The sequence below is a fragment of the Lycium barbarum genome, chromosome 7 (genome assembly GCF_019175385.1).
Source record: "Lycium barbarum isolate Lr01 chromosome 7, ASM1917538v2, whole genome shotgun sequence".
Classification (NCBI taxonomy): Eukaryota; Viridiplantae; Streptophyta; class Magnoliopsida; order Solanales; family Solanaceae; genus Lycium; species Lycium barbarum.
In genome coordinates this window covers 30,955,407-30,972,580 of record NC_083343.1, presented here as the reverse complement: position 1 = coordinate 30,972,580, position 17,174 = coordinate 30,955,407, and the positions used below count along the sequence as shown (strand labels likewise).

Sequence of the window (17,174 nt, the reverse complement as noted above, 5' to 3'; positions counted from 1 at the left end):
GTCTTGTATTATATATTTGCTTTTTAGTTTTGGTATTTTATTTAATGAGACTAGATCAAGGTTTAGTTCACCATCATTTGAGGACAATGAGAACATGTAACACTATAGAATTAGATTCCTAACGGTTTACCACTTGCAAATGGAGCAGATTCACCCCATTGTGGATGCATTTGGATTTGAAGATGAAAAACAATCTTTGCTATATTTTTGTAATATTCAGGCATTAGAAGAAGAATATTTCATAAATTTAATAGTGTATTTAATAATTGCGCGAAGCGCGGACAAATTCACTAATTTATGAATGTTTTAGATCACAATTTAAAGAATTTTTTTGAACAAACCGAAAATCTTATGAAAAATGTCATACCACGATAGAAAATTTTGTACGTTATCTTGTCTAACCCAAGACCTATGTTGACACAACTTTTAAGTAGGGACAAAATCTAAACATCAACCTAAACGAGGACATATACTAAATCAACTAATTTTGAGAATTCCCCTTGGAAATAAAATTGGAATATGTAAGAAACTATAAATAAAATATAAATCCTTTTAAAATTGTGTATTACAGCAGATATTGGGCCAATAATTTTAAGTTTTAACGGTAAAGCTAATTCGTTTATGGCTAGCATAAGATGAAATAATCAAAACTAAACAACATTGACAACTTATTTGGTTTTTATGGTAAACAAAATGGTACCGATGAAAGTCTACCACATAATAAGTGTGAATTTATCTTTTACTGTCTCATTTTCCTTTCCTTTTATGTACAAAAAAAAATTAAATATATATAAATATCTTTTGAACATGTAATTAGCGATTATAATTACTTTTGACGAGCGGCCAAATGCGTAACTTTCCCATTATTTCCTCCAAAGGAGATTATAGTTTGTTGTGAGTTGTGTCTAATTCCTTCGTCAAACCAGTCAAACCAAAAAGCCTAACTTATTTCTCCAACATTCAAATTACATGATATATGTTAAATTAAGGGTTTTTTTTTTTTTAATTTATTACTCAGGCAGCCTCATTTATGTATATTGTATACTTTTGGCGTATACAATTCATATTTTGAAAATCTTAATGGCGTATACAATTCACATTTTGTATATCTTAATGGTGTACAACAGTAAAAATAGCTTAATTACACGTTTCATAATTTAACACTGCATACAACATTTGAATTATATACCTCAAAGGTATAGAACGTACTTGCTGAATATTTTGTAACGTAAATAGGATGAAGTGTAATATATTCTAAAATGGACATTTTAATAAATCTGCAAAACATATTTTTGGATAAATTTGGAAGATTGCTTTTGACCTCATATTAGGCACTCCCTTTGCTAAAACTAACTATAAAAGACAGTGCACCTCTCACCTTACTGTTGGTTTTGACCTCATATTAGGCACTCCCTTTGCTAAAACTAACTATAAAAGACCACCCCCAGCGAAGGACAATCCTACAAATTGCCCAATTTTTATTATTTCACTTAGTAGGATCAAAAGCTTTAGGTGAATCAGTTCTGCAACCATAACCTATGGCTGTATGTCATATTAAAAGAGTAATTTATTTTAGCTAATCTGAATAATCGTAAACAGTTCACATGTTTCAAACCAAACACACTTCTGCACATATTAGATACTGTGCTTCTTGCAAAAGCACTTTTCTGAGAATACATAAAAGAAAATATGAAAATGCAACAAAACGCTTGATTTAACGGTAATCCAAGAATGAACACAATTAGGTGCAAGATCTTCACTCAAAACTACATTACCAGAATTAAAATAATTTTCAAAATCTACGAGAACTGACAAGCTGCTAGATAATTTACCACACTTCCATCCATCAGAAGCAAAATGTGAGGCTGTATTATTCATGCTCTTTGTTATTCACCTCACAAGTGGTATGAGCAAATACTCTGCATAGAAAAGCTGCCAGCCGAAAAAGAAAAAAGTTAATAGATCGAATATAAATGAAGGAGTCCTAAAAGATGAAATGAATGAGCAAGGTTCAAGCTAATTAAGGCAAGAAATTAAGGTGCATGCTGTGAAAGACTCTAAACAACAGACTCAAGCTTTAACCTTGTAGTAATATTGCCAAAGTATTCCTCACAACTGTTGATGTTACAGTATGCCTCATTTCTTTATGCATGACGATAATTACTTAAACAATGTTGAGAGTAGTTTCTGTAACAGCCCTTTAGATGATATGGTCACAAACTTCAACATGTATTAGAGAGGTCTAAGATCCTGGTATCGAATCTCACAGCTACCCTTGCCAATTTGCCACGTGCTTGGCCCATGAAAAAGGAATCAGGAGGCGTGTTGAGATTATAATTAAGAAAATAAAAGTGTGCTCTCTCTAACGGCTTAACCTTTTAGATGAGATGGTCACACACACTTCATCAGACACTGTCAATTGTGAGTTTCAGCCTTCTATACATATTATTACTCTTTTTCAGAAGTTGATTAAAGAAACATTTGCTGCCGAGGCAAACCTCTTTTCCACCCTCAATCCTTTTTCCCAAATATTTTTTTCTCCTTTTCCCAGTCAAGTTTTGGGAGAGTACTTATTACCTGGGCTTGTTCTTGAGATTTGAGAACTAAGGTTGGTCAATTTCTAATGCTGTAAAACTCTCCCCACCTCATGTTGCTCTACAGTTTTAATCTATTTGCCCTAACATTAGTCCAAAGAACAAGTGTGGGTAATACGTCAGATGAAAGCCTCTTCAGGTCGATGTTTGACATGCGGCTACACTAATGATACTAGCGATTAAACCCAAATCATTTTCAAATTACAGCATATAGTAGAACTCAGCCTGACATAATATAGAGTTACAGTTTAACATAAAATATTTAACAAGAACGTAATTATCATATTAAAAAGAAACCAATTTCAACCATAGGATCCTATAGAGTTCATGCTGAATACCAAGTCGAGCGACTAAATAACTGCGAACAAATTTGTACTTGTCAGATAAGTATAAGCATCTACTAATGAGAGATTAGCATTTTATACTTCCATGAGCAACAGTTGCAGGGAAAACAAAGGTAAACTAGTTTTACAGCCAAAGATATGGCATGTATGCAACAATATAGCTAGAAAAGATTTTACTATTTTGCTTTACATGCTGAATAGGCCACAGTTTCGAGCTAACATGCATTTTGCATGACTCTGGCATTTTCCACAAAGCTGAGAGAAATCTTACCTTCCATATGAACATGTAAAAGGATGTTATTGCTGCTTTTCTACTAAAGTCAACAGATTTGGCTCGAGTCCAAAGTAAGAGAGCCATAGCAGCATGACCAAGAACCTGACAAATGCAAAATAAGTACATGTCATTTGGAAAGTCAAATGTTGAACAAAGACCAACCTGTAACACAATGATCATAGGCAGGTCAATCTCTCTGTTGCTTCAGGAAGAATATCTTACAAATACTTTCTAATTCTCCTAATTTGGTAAACTTATTTTGGTGAGAACTTCTAGCCTGATATCTCAGACAAAAACAGGATAAAGGAAGGCCCCAATCTACTGCCTCATTGAGGTCACAACCTCTGGAAGATGTAAAGAATCAGAGCTAAGAAATAAAGCAAGGAAAGTAGGTACACCGAGTGGAATTAAGATACAATAGCAACCTGTAGGGAGAAATGGAAGCAAAAGCAATGACAGAGAAAAGTCTAGGTCTACCTTTTTTAACTCTCTTTGATAATATTGTCCAGATTGTTTCTTCAATTTACAACCCACAACTCCAGTAAGATGGAGAAACAAAAAGGGGAGATGTCCACTACAGGATATTGGTAAAGGCGGTATATATTGGCGATGATTTATTTAGTAAGAATAGAAGGGGCGAAATTTGGCTATTTTTCTGTTAGGAGGATCTGGTGATAATGTCATTACTTGCTACGCATGTCCCATGTTATAGTTTTTCAAGTGAAAAATGAGGTAGCAGACTTCAGCCACCGCCAATAAATGATTTACGTGCTAAGGATGAGAGAGTTTTCCCTTTTCAACCAAACTAATATTACATTCTTCCCTTGCTTTGTCTGAAAGTTAAAAATCCAAAAGCTGAAAATTCTTGGAATTGAAATAACAATGCAGACAGATGAGCAAAAAGATTTCTAATTTGGCTGTGTTTACTCTTTTATTTGGACTTCTCGTGGTATGTAAGCCTCAAAAGGCAGAACAGAAATACCACCATGCAGGGCAGAAAGGAAGTCTTTAAACTATATCTAGTCATTACTGTATAAATGACAGCTTGTGTTTAGCAATTATAAGAGTTCAAGGTGCATTACAGTAAAATATTTGCTCCAGATGTTGGAAGATGTTGCACCCACTACGATGGCAACAAGATAAGCCATTTCAAGTAGGGCAATACAAATCCAAAAGACCTGCCAAAAGTGTAACAAGTATAGTCAAGTTTAAAAGACAATAGAATAGAGTGAACAAATGCCTCAAGTCCTTAGCCAGACTTTTGATACTTACCCTCTCTTGACCCAAGCGGACAGTAAAAGATTGAATTCCAAAGATCTTGTCACCTACAATATCAGGTATGTCCTACAGTATCATATGAAAACTGGATAAGGCTTTCTGTAGCTTGGATTTATTGCAGATATCTATAAATGATCACACTTCAGGCTATGAGAGATCAAATAATCAGGCTACAAAGAAATTTAGTTTTCTGAACTTTTTATGGTTTTTACATTGTTGCCTTACTTTGACTTTTAGTTAGAAATCAAATATTCAGTTTTCCACATATGATCTCTTTTGAGTAACACAACATTGAAATCAGTTCTTTAGTGATGGCAGCAGCTCTCATTGGGCAAAAGAAAGGTTCTAGAAAGAACCAGAAAGTATCTGATGTATGCATGTCATCAATGCAGTGTTCTAGCCACTTTTCAAGTGTTACATAGCCACTGAAGCAATGCAATACAAATTGTCTTCAAGTAACCGGCCAGTGCAAAGGAAGACTCGCTCCCCTATTCCCCTCTCCTACTAATTCCAATTCATTACAATACCAAATAATTTGTCGTTAAAGGAAAATTAGGGATCATCTTAAATTAGAGGTTCTCTAATCTCAAAGTTATCCTTACACTGACATAAAATTCTATAACTAGCAGTAAAAAACCTCCTGACAAATACCGAACCTAATGTTAGCATAACCAACTACTAAGCTGATCAGTCATCTCCTAGTTAGTAAATATGATCCTTTGCTTCCACTGTGTTCCTCTCTTAGCTAAGTCTACATAAATTCCGACCGATTGCATTTGAGAGTAAATTTGTTGTCTGAAGAAGGACGACAAATGGACTTGGATGATTTTTCATCTAAAAACTTCTGGTTGCAGGAATCTGTGACAGTATCTGTTGACTGACTATGGCTTATTACATATACTTCCAGTTGACTATTGAAACATAAGGAGGCTTCTATTAAATGATTGAAACTGTTAGTTAGAGGGATCATTTGTCATGCACAGTAAAGTCACCTCAAGAATTTAAATTGACATGACTTCAAGATCATTGAGCTAACAAAATCATCATGACTTTAGCAGGAGTAATACCCCCAATCTACATTAGACAATTACTTACAGCAGTGTTTTTCAAGCTTGGACAAATTGACAATTGGCAGCTTAAAATTAAACTTCAGGATGAGGAAAAATTTGTTTATGTCTAGTAGTCATTACAAATTGAATTAATAATTTTAACCAAGACTTGCATAGCTATTAGCAAAAAATGTAGTGAAAGTGACATTAATCAAACTGTATGGATGTAAGATTGCATATACTTGTTATTTGTTCAAGTTCATCACAATTTTAACCCTCTTGTTTACTCTTTTATCTTCCAGCTGTGTCTTGAAATTAGTTATAGGTGTTTTCTTAAGATTAGTGGATAGATGTCAACCACTAACCCTTGTATCACATCTTGCAATACATAATGCTCTCATTTCTGAAGTTTGTGCTTTAATAGTACATTCAATTTGATTTCTTATCCTCATGCTAAGGAGGCTAATTATGTTGTTTGAATTTTAGATGGGTTAAGATACCTAACAGTTTTACCAGACTGTTAGAAGACAAAGGCACCTCCAAAACAAATCTTTTTACATGGTCCATGCAACATAGTTGGATATTAACAACCTAGAGACTAGATGACAGAGAAGCGAATTCTCCGGTTAGTTTTTCATGTGAAAGCAAAGTAATGAACCGGCCTCACATTTGTTTCTTCTAATCAAACAACACCTAGCCCTCCATAGCAGTAATTTCTTCTTATGGCTTACAAAATAGGTCTCCTTTCTCATAAGAACTAAAACAAAAAAATGATCTTTTATGTAATCAGGTTTAGAAAGCCAAGATTTACCTTGAATAATGCTATAACAACTGAGAAAAAACTCATAAATGCTGTTGCAAATATCAAAGGTCTTGAAAGGACAGCTGGTCTTCTGTATACATAAGTCTGAAAATTGAAATACTTTCGTCAGGAAATGAGAGGAGCAGCAGAAATAAAGGTGATCCAGGAAGTCTACGACTCCATACATATTTCCACATGAACTGGCAAATCACAACAATTTTTCGTTTTCCCCCTTTTTTTCATAAATGAAGTCTAAACATCACAATAACAGATGCAAATTTTTTGGTCCTTATCAACTACATCATACTTGGTCTGACATCCATAGTATTTGATATTTAGGTCTCCATATGGCACAGTAAATACTTCAACTCTATACATTCTCTGTGGACAAAACGAAAAGATAAGCATAAATTGCAGAAATAGCAAAGACCTGAATATGCAAATAAAAAGCTATCTGAACTATCACCGCCCGTACAGCAAAGATGCACAATGCAGCAACCACAGCAAATCTCTTCCATCTCAAAAGTGGTAGCTGAAAATGTAGAAACATTTTGGAAAGCACCAATTAGAAACCTTTCCTGCCATATCATACACATTGCTTACCCTCTCTCTAGCTTCATTTCTGACATATCACATTTATTCCTACCACTTACTGTCGTCCACTCTTGAAAGCAATTACAATTACATGTGGAGATGAATTTTCACTGCAACGCAATTAAAATTGCAGTAATATGATTTCCAGTAAGCCAGAAAATGTAGTTATTTATGGCATTATTTATTCTTCCTTTTTTATCAAATTGTAACAACACAGCCACAACTAATGAAACAAGTGACAAAAAACAGAGATCTGAGATGATAGTACAAATCACAACTATCAGGGCGAGAGTGGATTTGCAGGAGGAATTCTCTAACACTCTTTTGAGTTTTGAAGGTAAATGGAGGTAGAACCACAGAAGAATCTATGTTAATTTTATAAAATTGTTGCATGAGAAATAAAGTTGTAACTTTTACCTTCTTCATCCAAAATTATATAACATTCTTTCCATTTTGAGATGTCCCAAAAGGTTTGACACCACTCCACTTCTTTAACAACTTTACAATATTTTAGATTACTTAAACTAGTCAAATTTTAAACTTTAATGTGATGTTTTCTGTATCAGACTAACTTCTCAACAACTACTTTAACAGTTACTTCCACTACTTTTGATATTATAGACAAGTTAAATTAACGTTTAAACTCCCTGTCCAGTCAAGTACTGTTATATAAAATGGGATAAAGGAAGTATTAAGTTGGAGATATTCTTTCAACTGGTAAAGACAGACCATGGAAAAAAATAAGACAGGCTGATGACCCAGTCACTTTTTTTTTTTTTAATTTATGACAAGGGAAATTGCACGCAAAGCAGACAGGAGAGATAACCCGAACTAGAGAGATACAACTCTCTGATTAAGGAACTAAACTACAAACAAGATAATACAGATCAGCTATTTCCTACAGAACCAGGGGCAGAACATAGTAATCATTTTCTCATATAGGTCACCGAACCGAACTGATGATTAATGGCTCTCCCCTTTGAATTTGATTAGCTTCTAATGGTTCCGAGAGCTTGTGTTCCTATGAGAGGTAAACTGGGGTTCTGGCATCAATGGCAAAATCCATTTTCTACGTGTTCCTAAGGTGAACTGCTATAGTCCTTTAGTTATGTGGTTGACTTGTCTTCCTTTGACATTTTTGAAGCGTCAATTTGATTGCCCTAGAAGTTTCATTTTGTAGTAGTAATTTGGTCTTCAAATTCAGACTTGTATAACTGATAAAGTTCTTTAACTGTTAATGATTCTTCAGCAGATAAATTTGAAGCCAGATAACTTGTTGTGTTCTTTTAAGCTTTCAGAAAATGATCAACTAACTATGTTCGGTCAATAAGATAATAGCTACTGTGCAGAAAAGGAGGTTAACGATACCATCACTCCTGCGGTATTATTTGTCCCCCATTAGTGGGGTAATACAACAGAACCATATAGTAATATGGGTTTATACCCAGCTATGCATATTATGTATATTTTAATACAATCATCTAATTTACAACCAGATGTCAACCATGATCTGAAGCATAATTAATCTTTGCCACTGTGCAAACGAACTTTCGATGTCAAGATGGAATATTCTAGTGCCTTTTATCTCCACAAACTGACTCTGAACTGTTTATAATTATGATTGCAAGTTTTTTCTATTCTTAACTTACCTGCTATAATGATCAGTCAAGGAAAAAGAAAAAGAAAAAGAACCACTGCAACACTATACACGTTTCCTTTTAGATAACAAAAGGACTTTATGATGTCAAGCTACTCTGTAAAGAACAGCGGTGGTTTTTCTATTTTGAGAGAATAATAAACTATTAATTTTGGTAACCAACAATTAGTGTCGAAAACGAGAACAACTCACATTTAATGAATAGGAAGTTCCCAGTACAAAACTGATGGAAAGAGCCCAAAATAAAGGCCAGGAACCAACGATCCATCCTAGCCAAAAACTCTGAAAGGATGAAAAGAGTTATTTCTGTAGTCAGGAAATGAGTAAATGAATATCTATGATGGAATTTTAATATTTTTGAAAACGGAAAATGGAAGTTCACATGCTATGCCATGATTCTTTCGATTAACATACAATGAATGTAGAGCAGTAACAGTCAACAAAAAATTAGTCATTGAAGGATAACCACTCAAGTCCCAAGAATTGAGCAACCAATATTTTGGTCTCATTGACTAAGGATGATACCAAGTCTCCTAGTCGGACTACAGGATACTTGAATGAGCTTCAAGCTTCATATTCAGAACCCTTCTCCCTTTAGGCTCACAAACTTTATCGCTTAGATTTACAATTAGTCACAAGAGTACTCTGCACCTTAACTTCTCAGAACCTTCATATGGAGGATGCTGCTTTTAAGTATTCTAAAGAGTAAAGCGCATAAACATATTGTTCTCCCCAGCAGCAAAAAGTATAACCAACAGAACCAACCTGAAGCTTACATGCCCAAAACAAACTCTTGAGCAATGAGCATTATATCAGGCAGGATATTTGAAGTCAGACTCTGCTTTAACAGAAAATCCTGTACCCAGACCCCAACGATTCTGAGGGGCAATAGGGATTACAATATTCACTAACCCCTAAATCGTCACTACCTTCTAACTTTTCTTCTAAATCCATGAAGATTAGGCTGGGGGATCCTGAAGATAAACGGTGACCAAATATATGAACAACTGCAATATCAGACCCAGAATGCATTCTCAGCTTGAGACAAAAAATTTAGTGCTTAAGGGAAGATTTTTTCTATTACCAAGATGGCAAAAGACGACACTATAATCACTCCGGTTTGTGTAGAGTATTCCCCTGATGCCAATGGAAGATATGGCTTGTTTACCTGAAAAGAAACATCTCATAACTTCACATGCCAAAGTAGAAAAAACTGCTGAAAAATAAAATAATTTATCAACAAAGTAAGAAAAACAAAATATACTCCCAAGAACCTTTTCTTTCAGAGAAGAACATTAATTGCAACAGTTACGTTTCCCAGACAGGATCAGCAAATATTTTATAGTACATCAGGATTACAATGAATTGGCCAATTGCCTAGTGATTAAGGGAAGAATTGCTGTAAGGCTTCTATCAGATAATTTTGACCTCACTTATTTTCCAAAACTAAGGATTGATGATGAATACAGGAGGGGAGACAATTTGGAGATACAGGATAGAGAGGTAGGCCTTAGTCGTTTTCCTACATAAGTTACTTCACCACCCAACTTCCTCTTAAATCTGCCACCTAGGGATTATAGGCTGCTGGGGAATCGAAAGATGAGTTGCTTAGCCCTGGGCGCAAGAAGCAAACAACCAAAAGACTAAAACCAACCCCATTAGAGGTCAATGGCGTTTGTATAAAGTAGATAATCCTTCAGCTTCAGTTGCATAAATTATAGACATATTGAGTGTAAATGTACTGGTTGACAGGCTAGATACTCAAATATCTTCATAAACATTGCGTAAAAGAGCAGTATTCAATAAGTTCCAAATGGCTTCTAATGTATCCCCGAGCTCCCAAAGATGAATCCAGGATTTACAATTACCGTGTACAGAGTGGGTGCAGCTTGCAGATAGCAACCCCCCCCCCCCCCCCCCCTTTTTTCTATCTTGCAAATACACTCAAACACAGACACACCCACCTAGCCTGAGCAGAAGACAGTTAGTGGAACCGTATCCTTTGCAGACAGCTTTATCTACCCATGTCTGCTCCCACCGTAGCCCCAAAGATAAAATGACAGAACAAAAACATGAAATATGCGTCCTCGACTAGGCCTTCACGTAGGTAGAGTGAAGCCTGCATAGTTCTGCATTCAGAAATCAGATTCATGGAAACGAAATAGAAAAGTACCTTGTCTATTTCAATATCAGACAGTTGGTTTAAACCAACTATGTAAATGTTCATGAATAGGGCAGCAACAATGGCCTGCAACAATATAGAGACAATCAAAATTCTTGTCATCCCAGATCACATCTTGCGTTGGATATGAAAATGACCTTTACCTACCTCTAACGTCCCAATGAAAAATAATGGAGAAAAATCAGAGAACTTCTCAACTGCAAGGAGGGAAACTGAAATTATGCTCAATGCCTGCTCAGAGAAAAGTAATGTAAGTTCACTGTTCTTATACTTTCAATGTATCAAAATTCAAAAACAAAATATATTTGTTAGCATGCCTGTTCATATAATTACACATGAAATTTCCAAACATTATCCGTCAGGCTGATTCTATGAAATTAACATCTTTTGACACCTTCTGGATCAAAAAAGATATTACTCTAGCTATATCTAATGAAATTCAAAGTAGTCGAAGTCAAAGATGCAATAATAATATACTCATTTCTTGGTAAGGCATTACAATATCCACAAACAAATTTGACAAAAATTATAATGACATAAATAAACAAAAAGGAATGGTGGGTTCCACACATTGAGATAGCAACATCATATAACATGGAAACAACTAAGACATGTGCATGTTATGGTGCTCAATATAGGAGTTGTGGACCTAACTGTTCCTATTATGGTATGGGGCCGCGAGAACCTGTAGAAAGCATCTACGGCATCATGCACTGAGTTCCAAGGACTCTTGGAAGGTTGAGATTCAAGAGGGTGTTCCGATGATGCGTGCACCAAAAACCTCTCTTTAAGTTTTTTATCAGCGGCAATAATGCTTCCATCATTGCCTCTAACATGATCTTGCGTCATATACTGCCTTTGCAGCTTCATAGAAGTGGAATAGTGCTTTTCTGGTCTCTTCCATGCTTTACACTTCAAAGCTCGTACTATTGCATGTGAACCTATAATGTCAGAGAGAAATATAATTCAGTGAACAAAATCCAATCTAAATCTCCTCTTGGTACCGCATATTTATTACAGCAGTTTCCTACTTCACAGATTCTACCTTTGTTGGTAAGTAAACATTAAAAACTGGAAATTTAATATACAAAAGCACATTGCATCATCTAAAAGCACAGGTCCTTTTTGCAGTATCATTTTTCTGCTGGTCCCGTCAAAAAAGCAAAACTATATGTCAACATTTCTGCTGGAGCTTCTGCTACCACTCCCCACCACTGTTTTGGTCTCCATAATTTCAAGATATGAAACACCATCTCTTGAATTTCAACCAGCACCAAAACATGATCATGAAAACAAACTTTTCTAGTATTCACCACATATTACCCAGCCAGAGGGAGTTGACAGATGATGATTAAAAATGTTCTCAAAGCAGGAACTAAGTCAGAAAATCGAAATTTATTAATGAACACATAGCTAAGTTCAGCAGCAGAAAGGTTTCACATTGAAAAAGCTTTTGCACATTCTTTACTTGTGAAAATAGGCAAACAACAGAAAAGGCAGGACTTTGATAAGCAAAGAGCCAGAACTTTCACAGTGGGACATAAGGGATTACTGAACCACCAGAAAACTACACGTTTTGGATCACAGGGATTCACCAAGACAACAAAACAGGATAGAACTGTTAGGGGTCATTTGGTAGGAGGTATTACAGAAAATAATACTGGTATTAGCTTTGGTATTTTTTATTTTTTTTTGGTGACATGGGAACCCCCAGCCGCTACCCTTCGGGTGCGCACAGGGTAAACTCAGCTCTTGTGCAATAGCTCGCAAACCACACAAAAGAGGTAACCCGCACTAGGCAAGTCCCGTGCGACGAGCTTGACCCAGAAGGCAAATCCCTTGCTGTCGTAGGCAGGGGGTTTCGAACCTGAGACCTCCATTATGAAAGCCCCATGCTCAACCAACTGAGTCACCCTTGCGGGTATTAGCTTTGGTATTATTTAATCCTTGTTTGGTAGTGTTTTCAACCTATGTATAACTGTATTAGTTATACACCCTATTTAGTACTATGCTTATACATAGTAAAACATGGCATTAACAATAACAGTAGTATCCCTTTTTTAATACACCCTATTCAGTACTATTTAGAAATTATAAAATGCATGTTATTTAATACAATAAAGCAAACAAGGATAAAAATAATGCCAGCATTACTAATACACCCTTTTTAGTGCTATTCTTATACACCCTACCAAACGACCCCTTAACATTTAACTGTGAAACTAAGAACTTCCAGAGCTGTGACTCTGGCACACTGAAATGAAATCAAGATTGAACATGCATCTAATCATTTTTGTTTTTTATACCAAGAATCCCCTAGAACCAATGGTGCACGGCTCAAAACTTGGTGGATAACGGGTCCGCCCCTCTACCCGTCGGCCTTCTCCACTTAACTACCCGGCTTGTGTTTGCGCCTTTGCGGCAGGGTTCAAACTTCAAACCCATGACGAGCGCCTAATCACATCAAGCTTTGCACTCTTACCACTAGACCAAAGCCCGAGGGCTTGAAAATATATCTAATTTAAAAACATTACAAGAAAATCATACCATCCAAAGCTGCAACACTAAAAAAATCCTGCCATTTTAAGAAGCCACAAAGAGCAGGTCCTTAATAGAAATGACAATGGATACATAGACAAATTAATTAGCTGTTGACCCTGGAAAAAAGATTCAAGTTTTACATGCTTCAAGCAAAATACAAATCAACCCCACAAAACCATCAAGAGAAAACTAAACAGCATAAGATTTTTGAACACCCCAATGTGGAACTAAGAACTTCAAGAGCTAGACACCAGCACCTAGAAAAATGAACTCAAGATTGAACATATTTTCCAATTAACAAGAAAACTACATCATGCAAAGCTGAAATACTCAAAAAAGTTCAAGAAATGAGAATGAAGACATATTTAAACAAATTAGTTATAGACCCAAAAAAAAAAATGTTTACATACTGGTTTTGAGTGGAGAAAACTCAGCTACAACTGGAAATGATGGTCTTTGAAAAGACCCAATAAGTAAAGATTCCATTCTTGATTTCTCAATCAGCACAGAGAATCCACTCTACTTTCCACTACTAAATCCTAACTATAAATAGCTAAACTAAAACCAGATTAATTTGTACTAGAAAGTAGAAACTACCACTTCCTCTTTTAGTGAGGTCAATGCATGTGTTGTGTGCTAAGTCTAGTACATACCTAATTGTACCAGGTGGCCTACCTGCTTAATATAAGCTTCACAATATGTGATGCTGGTATTTCTTCATCTCAATTTTGTCACATTTAAAAGAAGAAAATCGTGTTGTGTATGTAATTTATTTATGGTGGTAAGTAAAATTTTAGGACTCAAAATTGCATTAACCTCGACCCTAATTTCTTCATCTCAATTTTGTCACATTTAAAAGAAGAATATCTTGTCGTGTATGTAAAAAAGTATGGTTACCTACTGTAAAATCTGATTTTTATTTATGGGAAAAGGTGCAAATATACCCCTAAACTTCGCAATTTAGAGTAGATATGCCCCTCGTTACAAAAGTGGTGCATATATACCCCTGTCATTACAAAAATGGTGCAAATATACCCCTGCAGTTACAAAATGGTGTAAATATACCCTTTTCGCTAACAGAATTTTTTAAAAAAATCATTTAATTTATTTTTTAATTAAAAAAAAGTCTACCTATATTTTCCTTAGTAGACATAATTTTCTAAAGCCACATGGTAATTTTTTTTTTCTGGTGGGTCGGGTCTGGTAATTTTAAAAAAATGGGTAGACTTATTTTTTTAAAATCACGGAGATATTTTTTGAAACTTACCAGACCCGACCCACCAGAAAAAAAAATTACCATGTGGCTTTAGAAAATTATGTCTACTAAGGAAAATATAGGTAGACTTTTTTTTTAATTAAAAAACAAATTAAATGATTTTTTTTAAAAAATCGTTAGTGAAAACGGTATATTTGCACCATTTTGTAACTGCAGGGGTATATTTGCACTATTTTTGTAACGGCAGGGGTATATATGCACCACTTTTGTAACGAGGGGCATATCTGCTCTAAATCGCAAAGTTTAGGGGTATATTTGCACCTTTTCCCTTTATTTATTTACTAGTTTTTGGAATTGTAAAAATCACATAATTAAATATTATTTCATTAAATAATACTCCCTCCATCTCAATTTAAGTGTCTTGCCTTTTTTTTTTTGGTCCAAAAAAGTGTGTCTCTTTCTGTAAGACTCGTTTGGTCCTTATGAGATTTTGGATTTGTTTTCCTCAAAATATCCTTTCTGTAGTTTCTTCTTGGTATTTATGACTCGTGGGATGGGTGAAGGCAAACGGGTGGGTTTTGGATCGAATGTAGTGAAATTAGAAGTTTCTAAGTTAAAAAAAAAAAAAGTTTGATCAAAGTCAACATCAGGGGTAAATGGGTTCGTATTGAAGTTTCACCGATTCCATTAGGTTCGGAACTTGGTTTATGACTTAGTCGAGCCGCCAGTTCGGGTCCCGAGGTGTTCGGGTGTGATTTGGGTCGTTAGTTGAGAAACTAGCTAATTTGAGGATTTGGAGTTGACCTCGGTCAACATCGAGTCAAGACAACCTCTTTTGGGTGTTTTGAGTACGTGAGCAAGTTCGTAGCATGATTTAAGACTGAAATGTATATTTGTTTTATGTCCCGGGGGTTCCAGATGTTGGATCGAAAAATAGGAGAAACCAGATTTTCTGGTTTTCTTCATCGCGATGGCAATGGAGGGACCGCGTTCACGAAGGCTTGGGTCACGAGGAGTCGCAATTGCACCCACTTAGCTCGCTTTTGTATAGAAGTGGTAGGGTCTTGGCCGGGTCACCCTGGCACATCGCGATCAAAATGGCCACGTCGCATTCTCGATGGGTAGGGCCAGTTGGGTCGCGTTCGCGAGCAGGGTCTCGTGATCGCAAAGAACATTTTGGACATGGGCAGAACTTAAATCCCATTTTGAACCTCATTGTTCATAAATCAATTTTAGTAGTTAGGAAGCTCAAATTTGGGTGATTTCAATGGCATTCTTCAAAATTCGACTTGGGGGTAAGATTCTAATCTTAAACTAAGTATTTCCCTATGATTCCATCCGTTATTTAGTGATTCTTCCATGCTTTGAACTTAGAAAGTGGGATTTTCCATGAAAATGAGTTTCTTGTAAATTATCAAAATGGAGGTCAAATTATGATCGGATTTCAACGATTTTCGAGATTCTTACTTTATATACTGTGGATAAGCTGAATTTATGTTGATATTACAGTTTTGACCTTCAGGGCTTGGGATTGGATTTAGGGTTGACTTTTTGGACCCGAAACATTGATATAACAATATTAGTGTCTACGAATTCATTTTCTTACATAGATACTATATTTGAACAAATTGGGCTCTTTCAGAAGCTCAAAAGAAGGGAAAGGTCGAGGATTGACTCTTCTGACTTCGGAATTAAGACAAGTCCTTACTAGAATCTTTATGAAGTGTTTGTGTTGGCTAATGTAATTAAGGGGCGTTGTTATATCCCGCATTTTGGTACTTTCGGATAATTTAAGATAATTGCGGGAAGTTAAGAGCAAGGCTATAATTTTGATTTTTGTTTGGCGCATAAGTTGTTCATAAAATTTTTGAAGTGGAAATATTAAGAACGGCTAGGGGAAAGAAGGGAAATTTGCAATATGACTCGTGGAAATATGGAGGAAGGCGAAGGGCAAATTTGGAATTTGAAAAAAAAAAATAACTTTTCATGAATTGCAAAACAAAAAAAAAATGGGCTTGAGTTGTTGGGCCAAGGTGGCCGTCCACTTGGAGTGGGCTTAAGCCCACCTAGAAGCTTAAGGGACCAAATAAAAAAGATGACTAAGTCATCTTATTCATCTTATTTCCTAGAAATTTCAAGAACCTTGAAGAACAAAAAAGAGAAGGAGAAAAACTAAGGGGCCATTCGGCCATACCCTTTCCAACAAAAACCTTGGAAATTTTTTTATCAAAAATTATTTTCTTCTAGCTAAGTAATCCATTGAAGGGTCCTTAGCAAAGTAAAGTGGTTATTGGAGCAAAAAAAACATATATTCATACAAGTTGTAAATTCTAGCCAAGTGAAGAATCAAGGAAAAAGGTAAGGTTTAATCCTTTTCCTATATGTTATGGATAATTATGTATGTTGTAGTATGTGGAAGTGGATGAAATTCATGGAAATATGGACACTTGTTGTGGCCGTGCAAGTATCTGTGTGTGTAGGAAATATGATTTAATTATTTTATCTAGTGTTTGGTTGTTGTTGTTGTGGATGTTATGTTGATAAAGAAAGTTGGATGATTCTAGTGAGGTTGTGATGGTTGGAGAGCTGTTTTAGAAATTAGTGTGATTTGAAAATAGTCTTTATGTATTTATGGAAGATAAT

At 35.5% G+C, this 17,174-nt stretch overlaps 1 protein-coding gene across 3 annotated transcripts; it reads right to left on the bottom strand.

Moving 5' to 3' along the window:
• Positions 1-1,549: 1,549 nt before the first annotated feature.
• Positions 1,550-14,139, bottom strand: LOC132603365 (homogentisate phytyltransferase 1, chloroplastic). Of its 3 annotated transcripts, none has more exons than XM_060316391.1 (12): positions 13,991-14,139; positions 11,429-11,715; positions 10,922-11,005; positions 10,766-10,840; positions 9,677-9,760; positions 8,785-8,874; positions 6,772-6,873; positions 6,351-6,446; positions 4,485-4,556; positions 4,295-4,390; positions 3,210-3,314; positions 1,550-1,932 (listed from the first exon to the last, which is right to left on the bottom strand). In XM_060316391.1, the coding sequence occupies exons 2-12, from the start codon at positions 11,642-11,644 to the stop codon at positions 1,891-1,893; spliced, it is 1,062 nt and encodes a 353-aa protein (XP_060172374.1). In that variant the 5' UTR covers positions 11,645-11,715; positions 13,991-14,139; the 3' UTR covers positions 1,550-1,890. The 3 variants fall into 3 exon arrangements, with proteins under 3 accessions (XP_060172374.1, XP_060172373.1, XP_060172372.1); XM_060316390.1 differs by having other exon boundaries at positions 13,969-14,128; XM_060316389.1 differs by lacking the exon at positions 13,991-14,139 and adding an exon at positions 13,726-13,962.
• Between the last annotated feature and the right edge of the window lie 3,035 nt (positions 14,140-17,174).